The sequence below is a fragment of the Trichosurus vulpecula genome, chromosome 1, assembly GCF_011100635.1.
Source record: "Trichosurus vulpecula isolate mTriVul1 chromosome 1, mTriVul1.pri, whole genome shotgun sequence".
NCBI lineage: Eukaryota > Metazoa > Chordata > Mammalia > Diprotodontia > Phalangeridae > Trichosurus > Trichosurus vulpecula.
Genome location: NC_050573.1, coordinates 80,924,478 through 80,938,722, shown reverse-complemented (window position 1 = coordinate 80,938,722; position 14,245 = coordinate 80,924,478). Strand labels below are relative to the sequence as shown.

At 48.0% G+C, this 14,245-nt stretch overlaps 1 protein-coding gene across 1 annotated transcript in view; it reads left to right on the top strand.

The window, feature by feature from the left end:
* Positions 1 to 8,960, top strand: part of LOC118833686 (microtubule-actin cross-linking factor 1-like) — a 33,557-nt gene extending 24,597 nt beyond the window's left edge. Inside the window, exons 9-10 of the mRNA XM_036741068.1 lie at positions 7,529 to 7,683; positions 7,989 to 8,960. Coding sequence (XP_036596963.1) covers positions 7,529 to 7,683; positions 7,989 to 8,960 — 1,127 coding nt within the window. The remainder of the gene's footprint in view (positions 1 to 7,528; positions 7,684 to 7,988) is intronic.
* Positions 8,961 to 14,245: the final 5,285 nt, after the last annotated feature.

Genomic DNA, 14,245 nt, shown 5'->3' with positions numbered 1-14,245 from the left:
TAGCTGTCAGTGACCACCCCCCTTGAGCTCAAAACACAAGTGTAAACCCCAATTCCGAAGCTTGGACCTCCTGACTTTTCTGGTGTCTTCCCCTTACAGCCCTCAAACCTCTTATCAAATACATCTCCCCTCTCCCTGTAGTGTCATAGTATAGCCACTACAAGCAAGTTATAGCTGGAGATGTAAAACACAAAGTCCTGGTACGTTGGACTTCAAAGGCAAGACCAATGGGATGGATGCCTGAAACTCTTTGATTCCACGAAGGCCTCTATTGCAAAAGCTGAAGAACTAAAAGGCAAATATGGAGTATAAAAGAAAATAGATTTAGATAGCAGCTCTGCACTTGGGACCTAAGCTAGAATAATGCCTTGCTTTTCTAATCCTGCAGGTGAAGCCAAATAATGTCAATATTGTGCTGCTGTGAGAGCTGGCATGGCTCCTACAAGCCCATCAGGTTTGACAGCTGCCTAGCTGTTGAAATGGGGGGATGAAGTAGTTACTAATCTTTGCTGGATAGCTTTAATCTGCAGATCAATAAAGTGCATTTGTTACTTAAAAAAAAAAAGAATGACCTTAAGCAACTGGTTTTATGTTAAATGCCCTGAATAGTTCAGCTCTACACTTCCCTCTTTTCTCAGCTGCCTAGAGATGGTAGGAAAATGGAAAGGGAACCAAGATCCTGCCCAAGTAGAGATTTCATTAATGAAGTGGTTCTTAAACTCTTTAGTTGAAGGACCCTTTACACTTAAAATTATTAAGAATCCTAAAGAGCTTTTGTTTATGTGGGCTATTTCTACAGATATTTACCATATTAAAATTTAAAATGTTTTAATATTAGGATGAAAATAGTTTTGACCTCACAGACCTCCCCCTGAAAGGATCTTGGTAATCACCCCCCTCCCTGGGATCCCTGGATTGCACTTCAAGATCCACTGTATTAAAATAACAGATTACATAAAAGGTATGGTAGAAAGACATCGTATAGCAAGAATTTTGAGGAATTCCATGAACCAGAGGATGAAGTATATTTTGGAGAGCATTTGGCAATCGATGGAGTGATTAGTGCAGTTTTGGTGAAACTCTACTCACTATGGGGCACCTGGCTAGAAAGAGGAAGTAGATGATTAGTTTGGGAACCAGATCACCACCCTGGCAGTAATAACAAACAACTCATGTCTGTCTTGAGTTTTGAATTTTTGAAACTGATTTCTTCACAACGATCCGGTAAAGTAAATATTACAAAGATTGTTTGTATAATACATTTTACGTATGAGGAAAGTGAAGCTCAGAAAGGTTAAATCACTTTTTCCAGTCGGGCAACCCTTATGTGTAAGAGTGATCTGGGATTCAAACTCAAATCTCACCTGATGCCAAAGCCAATACTCTTTCCATTACTTCACTCTGCCTTTAAAAAATCCATGATGTAGTCATTGGGGGCAATGAGAGACATGAAGAATAAACTCAGGAGTATATTTAAGGATAGCATCTGGATTGCTGAAACTCATAAGGAATTGATGCTGGCCAAGAGTGCTAAGGTCAGGGTCGGGGAGGGGAAGGGTAGCTATGTTGAGGAAAAGAGAAAGATCAAAGAAAGGATGACTGCTGCTCTGGGTGGAAGGGATGGTAGTAATGGATGATGAGATAATGCAAACTTGTTCAAATCTTTATTATTTTTTTTGGAGGGCAATTAGGGTTAAGTGACTTGCCCAAGGTCACACAGATAAGTAAGGTCAGATCTGAACTCAGGTCCTCTTGACTCTAGGGCTGGTACTTTACTCACTGTTCCACCTAGCTGCCCCTACAAATCTTTATTTTGCCTCCATTTTTTTCTGCCAAGAAGAATGGCCTTTGACCTGGAAAGAACAGAACAAAAATAGCTAATAGGGATTTGATACCCCAGATAAGTTGGAAGATATTAAAAGAGTCCCTACATGCCTTGGGGATAGGTTCAGTTCACCAGGATCTCATGAACTACTCTCTAGGATACTGAAAGAACCATAAGATGTGGTTACTGAGCCACTGTCAATGATCTTTTCAAGATTGTGGAGAAGGAAAGGATTGAAGAAGGACAAATGTACATGGCTTCCAAGAAGGGGGGAATAAAAAGGGACTCTGTAAACTATAGGCCAGTGATCTTGATTTTAATTCCCTGCAGATGCTAGATTGAATTACGTAAGTTCTTTAGGGTCAGGGATTGGTTTTTGTTCTTTGTATTCCCAGTGCCTAGCGCGATACCTTCTTATACATGAAAAATGCGCTTTAATAAATGCTCCTTGGATTGGATTAGCTTGGGTTGGTTAGTGAATATCTCAAAGACAAAGTACTTTATCAAGGTCTTGCTATGTGCTGTCAGACATAGCCAGTGTGTCCATGGATTTTCCTGAGCTATTTTTACCGGGGAAGGCTCACTGTGGAGAGGAGGAGAAAGGGTTATATACCCAGAAATGACTGTTATGTGAAAACAAAGGGAATCAATAAAACTTAAAAAAGAAAAAACCTTATAGGTCATGTCAGACGAACATCATTTCCTTCTTTGACAGAGTCACTAAACTGGTAGATCAGGGGAGGGACATGGAAATTTTAGCAAAGCATTTTACAAAACCTCTGAAAATATCCTTGTAGTAAAGACCGAAAGATGTGGAGTAGACAATTAAGTTAGATTCAGACCTAGTTAAATGACTGAGTTCAAAGAGTAATCATTGAAAGCTCCATGTCAACTTTGAAAGAGTTCTCTGGTGGAGTACTCCAGGGACCTGAGTTTGACCCTGTGCTATTTAACATTTTTATCAATGGCTTGCAAAGAACCCCTTCTGGGATTACTCCCCCAATTCCCACTGGCACTCAGAGTCTCAGGTTGGGTTCTGTAGATAGGCTACTACCTCTAGGTTATATGGGATGCCCACAAAAAAACCCAACAACACAACCCTAGAGCTCACAAGCCCCTACTAGTATGCTTACCTTTAATAATCAGCCAGTAGACATAAAAGCAAAGGCACTTAATAAAATGACACAGTAGCTGCAAACACAAAATATAAACAACCATCCATAAATCAGAGGCACACTGTCTGACACATACACACACAATCAGTAAGAAGAGTGGACACAGAGTAGACTGGTAGTGAAGCATACATACAAAGGAAGACACGTGGCCAAGTACTGCCAGGTGCTGATGTTATTTTTCTTCTCAGGCTATGTTAGGATCTTAGATCTTAGATCTAGATGGGACCTCAAGAATCCTAACCTAGTCTAGTCTAACCCCCTCATTTTACAAATGAAGAAACTGAGAACCAGGGAAATTAAGTGAATTGCCCAAACACACATAGAAAGTATCAGAGGTGGGATTTGAAATGAGGTCCTCTGACTTCAGCACTTTTCCCACTGTACCATAAAGAAGCAAGACCAGAGCTCAGGTCTTCCTAGTTCTAAGTCAAACCCTCTCTCTACTACACTATGTTGCCACTCTATGCACATAACCTGCATCAACAAAGACACCAAGTTCAGAATTAGAGAAGTGATCATCCTACTGTCTTAGAACCACATTTTAGGAAGGACATTGGCAAAACGGTATGTTCCTAGAAGAGGGTGTCCAAGATAATGAAAGGAAGAGAGACTAGGTCATAAAATTGTAAAATGGGACAGTGTTCCATTCACGTGAACATTTGCTTTCCTTTGGCGCTGAGGTGGAAATGGCACCTGAATATTTTATACAGGGTACGATCTCTGCAGAAGCCACCAGATGGCATTCTGAGCTCAAACTGCTCCAGCTCCCCACCCCTGGGTGAGCATATATAAAACTTGCCTGAGTTTCCATGCTTTCCAGCTTTTCCACTAAATACCCTAGCCTTGGTTTGTTCTGTTCTAGTCTAAGGGGCATGAATACATTTCAAACAATAATCTATAGCTTATGTAGCTCGGTGTTGCCATATCCCATTCAGATTCAGGATCAGAAAGGAATTTTTTCATTAATATATAGATTACAGTATAGTTTACTAAAGCAGAATTGAAAAACGTTAGAAGTCTGGAACAGTGGAGCCAGAACATCCTGGCGAGAGCCTGAAATCTCCACTTCCTCAGACTCTCTACCACAGCAGGGTCTCACCACTCCTAGTAAGTTGTTAAATCTCAACTTTCTCCATCCAATCTTCTGGACAGATGTTTCTTAGGCACAGCTGAGGGAAAGCAATCTCAAGAACACCACTTTCAACAACCTCATGGGAAGAGGAAGAAATAATCTCAAAGCCATCCAACTCTTGGCCAGCAAGTTAGACAAAAGCCATTTAGTCCAGTGCTTCAGCAGGCATCAATTCTGAAGTCAGGTGATGTGTCAATGGCGCTCAGGAAAGAGATTAGCGTTGCACTGAAAGAACCCTGAGATATGGTTACTGAGCCACTGTCAGTGATCTTTCCAAGACTGTGGAGAAGGAAAGGGTACTGCAGGATTGAAGAAGGACAAATGTATATGGCTTCCAAGAAAGGGGGAATAAAAAGGGACTCTATAAACTATATGCCAGTGATCTTGATCTGGGATCTGGGTAAGATCTGGGAAATCATTCAATTAGAAATGATAGTTGAATCCTTGGTAGCTGATGAGATCACCAAGAAAGATAGTACAGAGACAAAAGAGGGGAGGGCCCAGGACAAAGCCTTGAGGGACAACCCCCCCCCATTACTGGGGGCATGACCTAGAGGAAGAGCCAGCAATGGAGACCAAGGAGTGGTCAGATAGGTAGGAAGAGAACCAGGAGAAAGTACTGTCACAAAAACCTAGAAAGGAGAAATATCCAAGAGAATGAGCACCGAGAAAAGGCCATAATCAAGGCAACTAAGAGCTTATCAGTAACTCTGGAGAGAGCATTTTCAGTTGAGTGCTAGACTGCAGGGGGTTTAGAACCAAGTTAACAGAATAGAAAATGGAAGCACCTGGTATGGACAGTTTTCTCAAGGAGTTTAACTGAAAATGTGAGAAGAGATATAGGGTGGTAGCTACTGGGGATGGAAGGATCAAGTGAAGATTTTTCAAGAACTGGGCAGACATGAGCATGCTTGTAAGTAGCAAGGAAGAAGCCAATAGATAGGAAGCAGCTGAAGATTAGAGTCGGGATGATAAAGGAGACAATGTGCAGTAGGAGAGAAGAGGGGGTGTGACCAAGAGAGCATACAAAAAGTGCTTGCTTGCCCTGTCAAGGAGAGCCACTTGGCTGAGACAGGGGTGGAGGAAGAAATATTGAGAGATGTCTGAGTAATGTAGAAAGAAGAGCTGAGAAGAAGCTGCTTTCTATGAATGTCCTCATTTTTTGTGTGTGAAATCTGCAATGAGATCTTCACCTGAGAGACTGGGGGTATTAGGTCCATGGGAGTCATGAGGAGAGATGAAAAGGCTTAGAATAGCAACTGTGGCAAGTGGGATAGTGAATCAATTTAGGAGATGTAAAAGGATTATTTTGCTGCAGTGAGGACCCAATTGAGATTATGTAGTATAAATTTGCAGTGGGTGCAGTCAGCGTGGTTCCATGATTTCTTCTTAACTCTATTCAGTAGCACATGAATAGGACAAGGAGGCGGATGGTGGGAGTAATCTAAGGATGAGGCTTGGCAGAATGTAGTCAGCAAGAAGGGAGCAAGGAATTCAAGAGTAGAGGAAAGTGTGGAGTTGAACACATGATCAAGATAGGGAAGGGAGGGGAGCATAGCCAGTGCAGAGTTGATGGCCTGGGAGAGAACTCAGGAGTAGAGGGATTAGAAATCATGGTGAGGGTGATGAATGGAGTTACAGGTCATTAGGCATAGGGAAAGATGGAATGCTAAAAGGTTATGATCAAATAAAGGAATTTCACAAGCCATGAACATTACTTGTAAGTAATGGCAAGACCAAGGCTGAGATCTCTGTGTAGCTGAGTCAGAGTGGAGGAATAGATCATAAGAACTAAGTGATCTGAGGAACTGGTATGTTAGGGTAGTTGAGAGAGCATCAAGGTAGAGACAAAGACTGTGATCCAGGCACTGAACTCATTAAAGATGGAAGGACAGTGTTCTTTGGGGTCAGTAGATAAAGGCCACCTGGATCTGGTTTGAATGATAGATTTGGATTGTATGAACATCAACGGAGGAGTCTGCTGAGTGATGGTGGTTGAGGGAGAGTCCAGAAGTGGCAATGGAGAGCAAAGGATATTCAGAATCCCCAACACAACCAATGAATGAAAGTCCAACTGGAAAAGTCATTGTCATCAGACAGAAGCCATGTCTCAGTGGGAGCCAGAAAATGGGAGGACCAGGAAAGGAAAAGGTTTAGGACAAAAACAAATGCGTTAATTATGGAGCAGGCATTCCATTGAAAACGGTGGACGGGGCAGAGATATCTGGAACGGGAAATAGAAGGAGGAGAGTGGAAACAAGGTTTGTATACCTGGGGCTGAGGGTTCAGAATCACTGGGATAGGGAAGAGTCTGGGGTGGGGGTGGGGCACCATGTTAACCATTGATGAACAAGCAGAGGCAGATTATCAGTGGTTAGAAGATTGTTAAGGTAGGCAGGTGAATAGAAGGTTCAACGACCGCCTTCAAGGTCCAAATTCCTAGTAGGTGGTGATGATGTATCCTGTGAGGTACCATGAGGCCTGCCTGCTGTGCGGCAGAGGTATAGACAAGGGGAGTCTAGCCTTGTGGTCAAGCCCTATAGCAAAGACAGAATCTGGAGGAGATCTTCTTAATCTGGGACTAGGGTAGAATGCTGGGGAAAGGCTTGGGACAAAACCAAGGCCCTCTACAAAACTAAGACAGAAGGTATGAGTCTATGATCCTGGGCTGGGGCAGAAACTGAGGCCTGCCTATCTGTAAGCTAGTAAGGCCTTGAGACCCATTTCATTATCTACCTGCAGAGTTGTTAAAGAGACATTTACCAATAGTCTCACCCAATGAGCTACTTATCCAGTACTGGGTCATAATCTACACAATGTGCAATTTTCAGCCACTTTTTTCCAGTGTAGAAATGAGGTAATGGAATGAGAGACTCAGAGGCTGAGATTAAAGACAGAGACATAAGCTTAGGAGTTGTCCCCGTTCCGAGGCGAGTCGAAGCCCTAGATGGGATTTTCAAAATGGAAGCAGGCCCTGGATATGAGCTAAGGAGCTATGGGCATAGGAGGATGGAGATGTAAGGCAGACACAAGAATGGGGCTTGACCATTGGTGGTCAATGCAGAGTAGAATGTGGAGTGGGGGGAGGTCTGAAAAGTTTAGTGTGGCCACATCAGAATTAGTTGGGCCAGCTAGGGTAAGGGCATACCTGAAAAATGAGGGCCAGGACAAGCCAGAGGACCATGAGTAAGAAGCCATGTAGAAAGACCTGGCCATATGAAGGCAAGAACAGGAAAATCAGTAAGGTGTCTTGAAGGCCAAGGGAGAGAATAGGGGGAAGGTGGTAAAGTGAGTAGAGACACTGCTAAACCCTCTCTCCTCTCTCCTCTCCCCACCCCCACCCCACCCCACCCAAATGCATGTAACCTTTTGGCCTTCCCCCTCTCTTTCTGCCAGTGAAGGGACGAACTAACCTGAAGATTAATGAGAAGTTCCTGACTCCAGATGGGACCCCTGATCCCCCTCCCAAAAGCTTGTCTCGGAGCTGCTCTGCCTCTAACCTCAGTCTTTCCAGCAGCGCCTCAGCCCCCAACAGCCCCCAGGCCCGAAAGGTGAGATTGATGCATGATAGGCAGGAAGGCATCTGGATAGTCAGGTTAGTTTCTCCTCTGGGATCCCTTGACCCCATTGTTTCCTGCCACCAAGGTTCCTGACATTCCCCCCTCTGGAACCTCCCTCAGCCAGTGATAGCTTCCTGAGTATAGACTCCTCCCTGGCCATGGCCACTGACATACACCTACCCCAAGCAGGGGGTGGAGAGAGAGGGAAGGTAGCACCCAGGACAGGAAAGGGCAAGGGTGGACGTGAGGGTGGGGCCAAGACACTGATGCCAGCTCTTCTGTCTTCCCTCTTACAGTCAGTGCTTCGGAGAACCCGGTCTGGGGACAGGGCACCCCGCCCCTTCAGCACCACACCGCTCACTAGTAGCACTGATAGCAAGCCCAGAGCAGCTATTGAGGTATCAGTGGAAAGCAAGCCTATCCGGGTACCTATGGGCACAGGGCAGGTACCTGACCCAGAAAGCACAGAGAAGGCACTAGAAGGTACACAGCAGGCACCAGAGGAGTCAGAACATATGCCAGAGAAAGCAAAAAAGCAGGTAACAGAGGAGATACAGCAGGCATCAAAGACAGAGCAGGCACTGGACAGCAAAGATCGGGCACCAGAGGAAACAGAGAAGGCAGGTGGGAAAGGAGCAGAGGGGGCATGGGAAGGCACAGGACAGGAACTAGAGAAAGAAGCACAGCAGGTGCTGGAGGAGACAGCTGTGGTACTAGAGACAGAGTGGGCACTGGAGGGCACAGGACAGGTGCTGGAGAAAGAAGCACAGAAGGAAGCGAAGGAGATAAAACCGGGACTAGAGGCAGAATGGGCACCAGAGGACACAAAGCAGGCACCAGAAAGGAGTGAAAGGACACTGGAGGAGGAAGAGCTGGAACCAAAGGGGAGATCAAAGGCACTGGAGGAGAGAGAGAACCTACAGGAGGAAGAGACAGAGCAGGCACAGAAGGGCACAGAGTGGGTACCAGAATGGAAGGAGAGGGCACTAGAAGGGACAAAGGAAGGATCTAAGGAAGAAACAAAGGGGATGGGAAATGAGGCTCTAGAAGATTCACTAGAGGAGACAGAAAGGACAAAGCAGGCAGCAGAGGGCACCGAGTGGGCAGCAGGACAGACAGAGAAGACACCAGAGGTTACAGGGTGGGCACCAGGACAGACAGAGCAAGAACTGGAGAGGAAAGAGCAGGGCCTAGAACAGAGCAAGAGTGAACTAGAGGAGAGCAAGCAGGGGCTGGAGGGCACCAGAATACAACCCAGGCAGAGCTGAGCTGTGGACCAATCTAGAGGTCAATTGCTGAGGGGAAGGAGAGGGTGGTGGGGGTGGGGAGATGGGGCCATACCCATCTCTCCCTCCCCACCCCCACCCCCCATCCCCAGTTCCAGGGGATATGTTCCTGGAGACAGTTCCAGGACTGCTGGGCTGTGCACGTGGACGGGAGCGGGGCGGGGCACTGGGGAGGCCTTGCGCTGGGGGAGTCTGACGGGCGTGCCCAGCTCTAGGGAGTCTGCACGTCTGTGCGTTCACCTGTGCCTGTGTATGCCCTGCTAACAGCAACAGAGGAGCTTGGTCTACCCGCAGCCCTGCCCTCAGGGGCTGAGGTCTCCCGCTACCCTCACACCTCAGCAATAAAGTTTTATATAAACACTAATTCCTCTCCTGTGGCTGTCCTTATCTCTCTGTCCTCTCTTCCCCCTTCCTCCTGCCTGAACGCAAAGTTTAGACCGCCCAGAATTTCCCTGGCAAACTAGATTCAAATGCCTCTATCCCCGAAGGCGCCAGTCGAGGGAGAAGAGAGGAGGAACTTCCCGGGGCAGGAGCCTGGATCTAGCCCCACCATTCCTCAGCTAGGCCACCCCACCCCAGCACCTGCCGGAGTGGGAGGACCAGGCTACCTACAGCTGGGGGTTGGAGGAAACCGAGTAGCGTAGGGGTCCCTGCGCTGACCACTACAGTCTGATTCATCTGTTCAACATTCCAATGTTCCAATAGGCAACCAGTTTACTTAGGGCCAGGTACCTAGAACCAACCCTCAGACTACAGGGTCCTGACAGACATGGAACGATGATAGGATGGAACTGTTTAGATATGAAAGGGTGTATGTGAAGGCAAGGCGAACCCGGGGTTCCTTTGCTGCCAGCCCCGACTCATGTAAGCTCTTTAGGGACTGGGGTCCTGGGAAGCACCCCTACACGCAAAAGGTCTGACAGACCGAGAAGGGGGAGGACAGGGTTTCCCATATCAGAGTGGAAGGATCCCACTGGCCCTCGCCCCGACTCATCTGGGTCATTTCGGGGCTGGAGGGTGAGGTTTTGGGAGGGAGAAGGATGGCCTCTACCCCAATCAAGGTCTCCAGCCCCACAGCCACCCTAGGTCAAGGGATGCTACCTTCCTGGCCCTACCTGTGTGCCCCCTCCCACTACCCCCACATTCCTTTCCTCTGACGTTGGGCGTCGGGAGGGAAGGAGGTGCCTGGTCCCATTGGCTTCCCCCATCCCCAGCAACAGGCCCCACCCCTAGCTACTCCCACAACAAGCGGGCAGCTCGGGGCCCGGGGGGTGCCCCACCCCCCCAACCCCCCCCCCGCAGATGCTGTAGGTCTGCAATTGTATGTACGCACACCTGAATGGCTCAGTGCGAGTCAGGCTGCTCCACCCTCGGGGCTGGGGAATGGGGTTAGGAGTCAGAGTTGGCTAAGTCCTCATCCCTCCTTCTGCCGCAGCGTGGGGTTGGGGGGTGGGGGTGGGGTGGCTCTACTGTCACTTCCCAGTTGCACTTTGTTCCCAGTGTCTTCCACCACCCTCACTCCTCCTGGCGTCGCTTTCTCAGCTCATTCCTAACCTACCTCCCCTCCAAGCCTTTAAACCCTTCCCCCTCAACACCTCTCCTCCACCAGGGAACCCCCAAGCCTAGAAGGGGCGCAGGGCTGGGAAAGGTGGAGTGGGAAGGGCTGGCCGGGGGGAGGAGCCTCCAGCTCTCCAACCGCTTAAGGGCTGGGAAGGACTGAAAGGTGCTGGGAGGTGCCAGGTTTAAATGTGTGGAGGTGAGAAGTGAAGCTGGCCGGGACCAGAGGCTGGAGGAGCTGGCACTCATCAAGTCCAGAGAAGTCTTACAGGTGTGCGCTGAGACTGTCAGGAAGGCAGGAAACCCTGGTTTTATAATATGGTGTCATGTAACAGGGAGGGATCCCTAGTTAAGAAGTGTGGGATTCGGGCTTCTGAGTTCTGAGGGGGAGAGTTAAGGGGAATCAAATATCCTGGGCGTGTGGGAAAGTGGGAGTTATGAAGTGAAGTACCCAGATTCCTGAGCCGGGGGACGGGAACAATACTCCTGGATTAAGAAATGTGGGCTTGAATGGAAAATACATAGGGGATTCCTTCAAGAACTTAGGGGCCTGATTTTAGGAATGGGAAATTGTGGGCGGGGTAAAGCTGGGAGCTGGAGTCCCTTACAAGGATTTGAGACCTGTAGCTTGGGGCATCTAATGCTTTTTCCCTTGTCCCTTTGCCCTGGGAAGGTACTGAACTGAGGAAGGAAATGAAAGTGAATCTCTGGTGGAGCGTGGTCTGGGCTCTCGGCTGTCCCTGGAACAGATTCTCAAGCCTGTGAACTTCGGGCAGAGAGTAGGTTGATTCAAGTGGGTCTAGGATCCCTCAGACCTTACCCAGAGGATAAGGCATGACCAGTTTGGGGGAACCTGAGAGGCCAGTGGGGAGTATGTTCAAGGAATGATGGGAGTGTGTCCCAGGATCTAGGGGCTTGTTTCCCAAGGAACAAGTCCTAGGAATGAGGGGACTGTGCCCTGGAAATTGAGGGGTCAGAGTCCCAGAGATGAATTCATTCATCCACTCCTTCTTTCCAGGAGTGACTCAGAGTCATAGAATCTCATTCGCAGCATATATGTATATCTTTCATAAAAGTGAACGGGCTGAAAGGGACCTCAGGGGTCATCTAGTCTATTCTGATCGAGTGCAAAGAATTATGGGTTTCTGACACTACTCAAGTTGCTTGTCCACTCTAAGCCTGTTCTCTTATCTGTAAAACAAGGATGAAAACCTGCCTCAAGGGGAGTAAAATACTTTGTAAAACCTTAAAAGTGCTCTAAATGACCAAACAGTGATTATTATCTCCAACTAGGTGGAAGGTTGGGGGTAGGGGAGGGGATCTGTGGCAAGAACATTGATCTCAGAGGGCCTAGGTGGAACCCTGGTGACTTTGCTCATGTCACCTTGTATAAATCATTTCCTTTCCTGGTCATTTCCCAACCTGTTTCCTTATCTGTGAAATGAGAGCATCAGCCATAATGATCTCTCAGGTTCCTTCCAATTCCAAATCTATTCATTGTTTCCTTGAGAACTTTTCAGTGTTAGGGAGCTCCCTCCCTACTGAGTGAGCCCATTTCATTGTTGGGTAGCTCTTCTGGTTAGGAAGTTCATCTTTACATGTGCTGTGGAACCTGCCTCCTCCCTACGAGTAACTCCTTCATGAGTAACCGTCCAGAGAAATAGAAGCAAATGTCCTATGACCTGGGAATATGATAGGAATGGCTCAGATGGCAGGGATCTGGACACATCCCACCCAGGCTGGGTGCAGGACCAGGTCCCTCATGGGTTCTAGGTTCTGCACCCTCTTGAATGGTCCTGCTGGAATGATGATAACCTGTCCTCCCTTCTCATCCCTCTCATCAGTTGTCCTTCCCAGGTCCAGTGCAGGAATCTGGAGAGATAGGGGGAGGGTAGGTAGGGGCAGTGAGTTGTCCTTGGACTCATGTTTGTGTGTTTGGGGGCAGGCAGGGGAATCCTTGAGGCTGGGTGTGACATTTATGTCTATGTGTAGGGGGATCCCTGTCTAGCCTGGGGAGTGTGTATGTGGGTGTCCCTGGGCCAACCCTGAGTGTAACATTTGTATCTGTGTGTAGGGGTATTCCTGCCTGGCCTGGGAGATATGGGGGAGGGGTGGTCCCTGGTCTTAGTCTAGGTGTGTCTGTCTATGTCTGTGAGGATGGAGGGGTGTGATGCTTTGAATTCAGGTCCTACAAATCCAGTTTCTCTTAGTGATCTTATTGGAATTGGGGGTGTGGCGGGGGGAGGTGTTGGTATTCTCCTTCCTTATGCTCAGATAGGTTCTGTTGAGTAAGCAGGTGTAGCTAGGCTGGCCTCTCTAGGCCAAAGAGACCACAGTCCTGAAAGGAGAGTGGAGAGAAGGGGACAGAAGTAGCTTCATGCAGAGATGGGTATTGGGAGTCAGGAGACCTGGAGATCTTCCAGCTCTGGCCCAACTCACTGGGCAATTTCTTTCCCTCTTGGGGTTTCCTATTTCTCCTCTAGAAAATGAAGGGGCTAAACTTCAGTCTCTAACATCCCTTTCAATTCCCACATTCACTGAATCTGAAGAATTGCAAGGCTTTAAGGAGGTTTCAGCCCATCCTCGCCCTGGATGGAAGCATGGCCCAGAGTCCCTCCCTCCTAGGGTAGTTGTGTGGAGCTAGAGTCAAGGCAGGCCCTGCCGATGTGTTCGCACTGATTTCTGGGGCAGGAGAATGTTTAGTGCTCAAACATGGACCAGCCTGAAGTAGGAGGGAGGCCAAGGGGTGTTCCCTGGTTCCCTTCTCAGGTGCCTCCTTTCTGATGTAGATGATCAGAGGATTGGAGGAGAGACCTTATAGCACACCCATTTTATAGATGAGGAAACTGAGGCTCAGAAAGAGTGAGTCACAGAAGCTCAGAGTAGGAAGGGACTTCAGAAACTCCATCTAGTTCAAACCCACACCTGAAAAAGAGCCCTCTCTACAACATACCTAAAAAGTCTTTCGGTCTTTCTTTGAAGACCTCAAGTGAGGGATGGGAATCCACCACCTTTCGCGGAAACAAGCTTTTGTCATTAGGAATATTTTTTCTGACACTGAATCTAAATGAACTTGTCTACAACTCATTGCTGTTCCCTCCCCCCTCCCGCATTGCTCCTAGTTCCTGTAAGTCCCTTGATGCCAATATGCCAACTCCAGGGGCCATATACTGTATGTTGTATTTTGGAGCTTCAGACGCCCAGTGTGTTAGAGGAGGTGCTGATCCCCTAACTGATTTGAAGGGGGGGGGAGATAAAGGAGAAGATTCACCAGACTTTCTCCTCTTCCTCCCCTCTCAGAGCCCCACCCATTCCAGGTAAGTCTATCAGCCCATTGATCTCTGCCCATCATTGCAGTGCCAGGGGCTGAAGAAGGGCAGTTTTTCTTTAGTTTCCCGCCCAGGCTCTGGGCTCCCTGCCCATGGCCACCTCAATACTAGGCAAAGGTCGGGGGAGGGGAAATTAACTTAGCCTGAAACAGGGACCTTTCCCTGCCATGACACCCAGAGGGTAATAGGCTACATATCTAGCCTTGGAGAGGCTAGGAAGAGGAAGGTGTAGCTACAGTGACTCCACTGGGTCCTGGGTGCTAGGTCATAGCCTAATCCCTCAACTTCCCTAGCCTCCCTTTTCTATAACCCTCCTCTTTCCTTTCCCTTCCCTCTTCTCTTTCCTCCCTTGGGTCCTTCCCTTAAAGGGCAGGGTGTGGG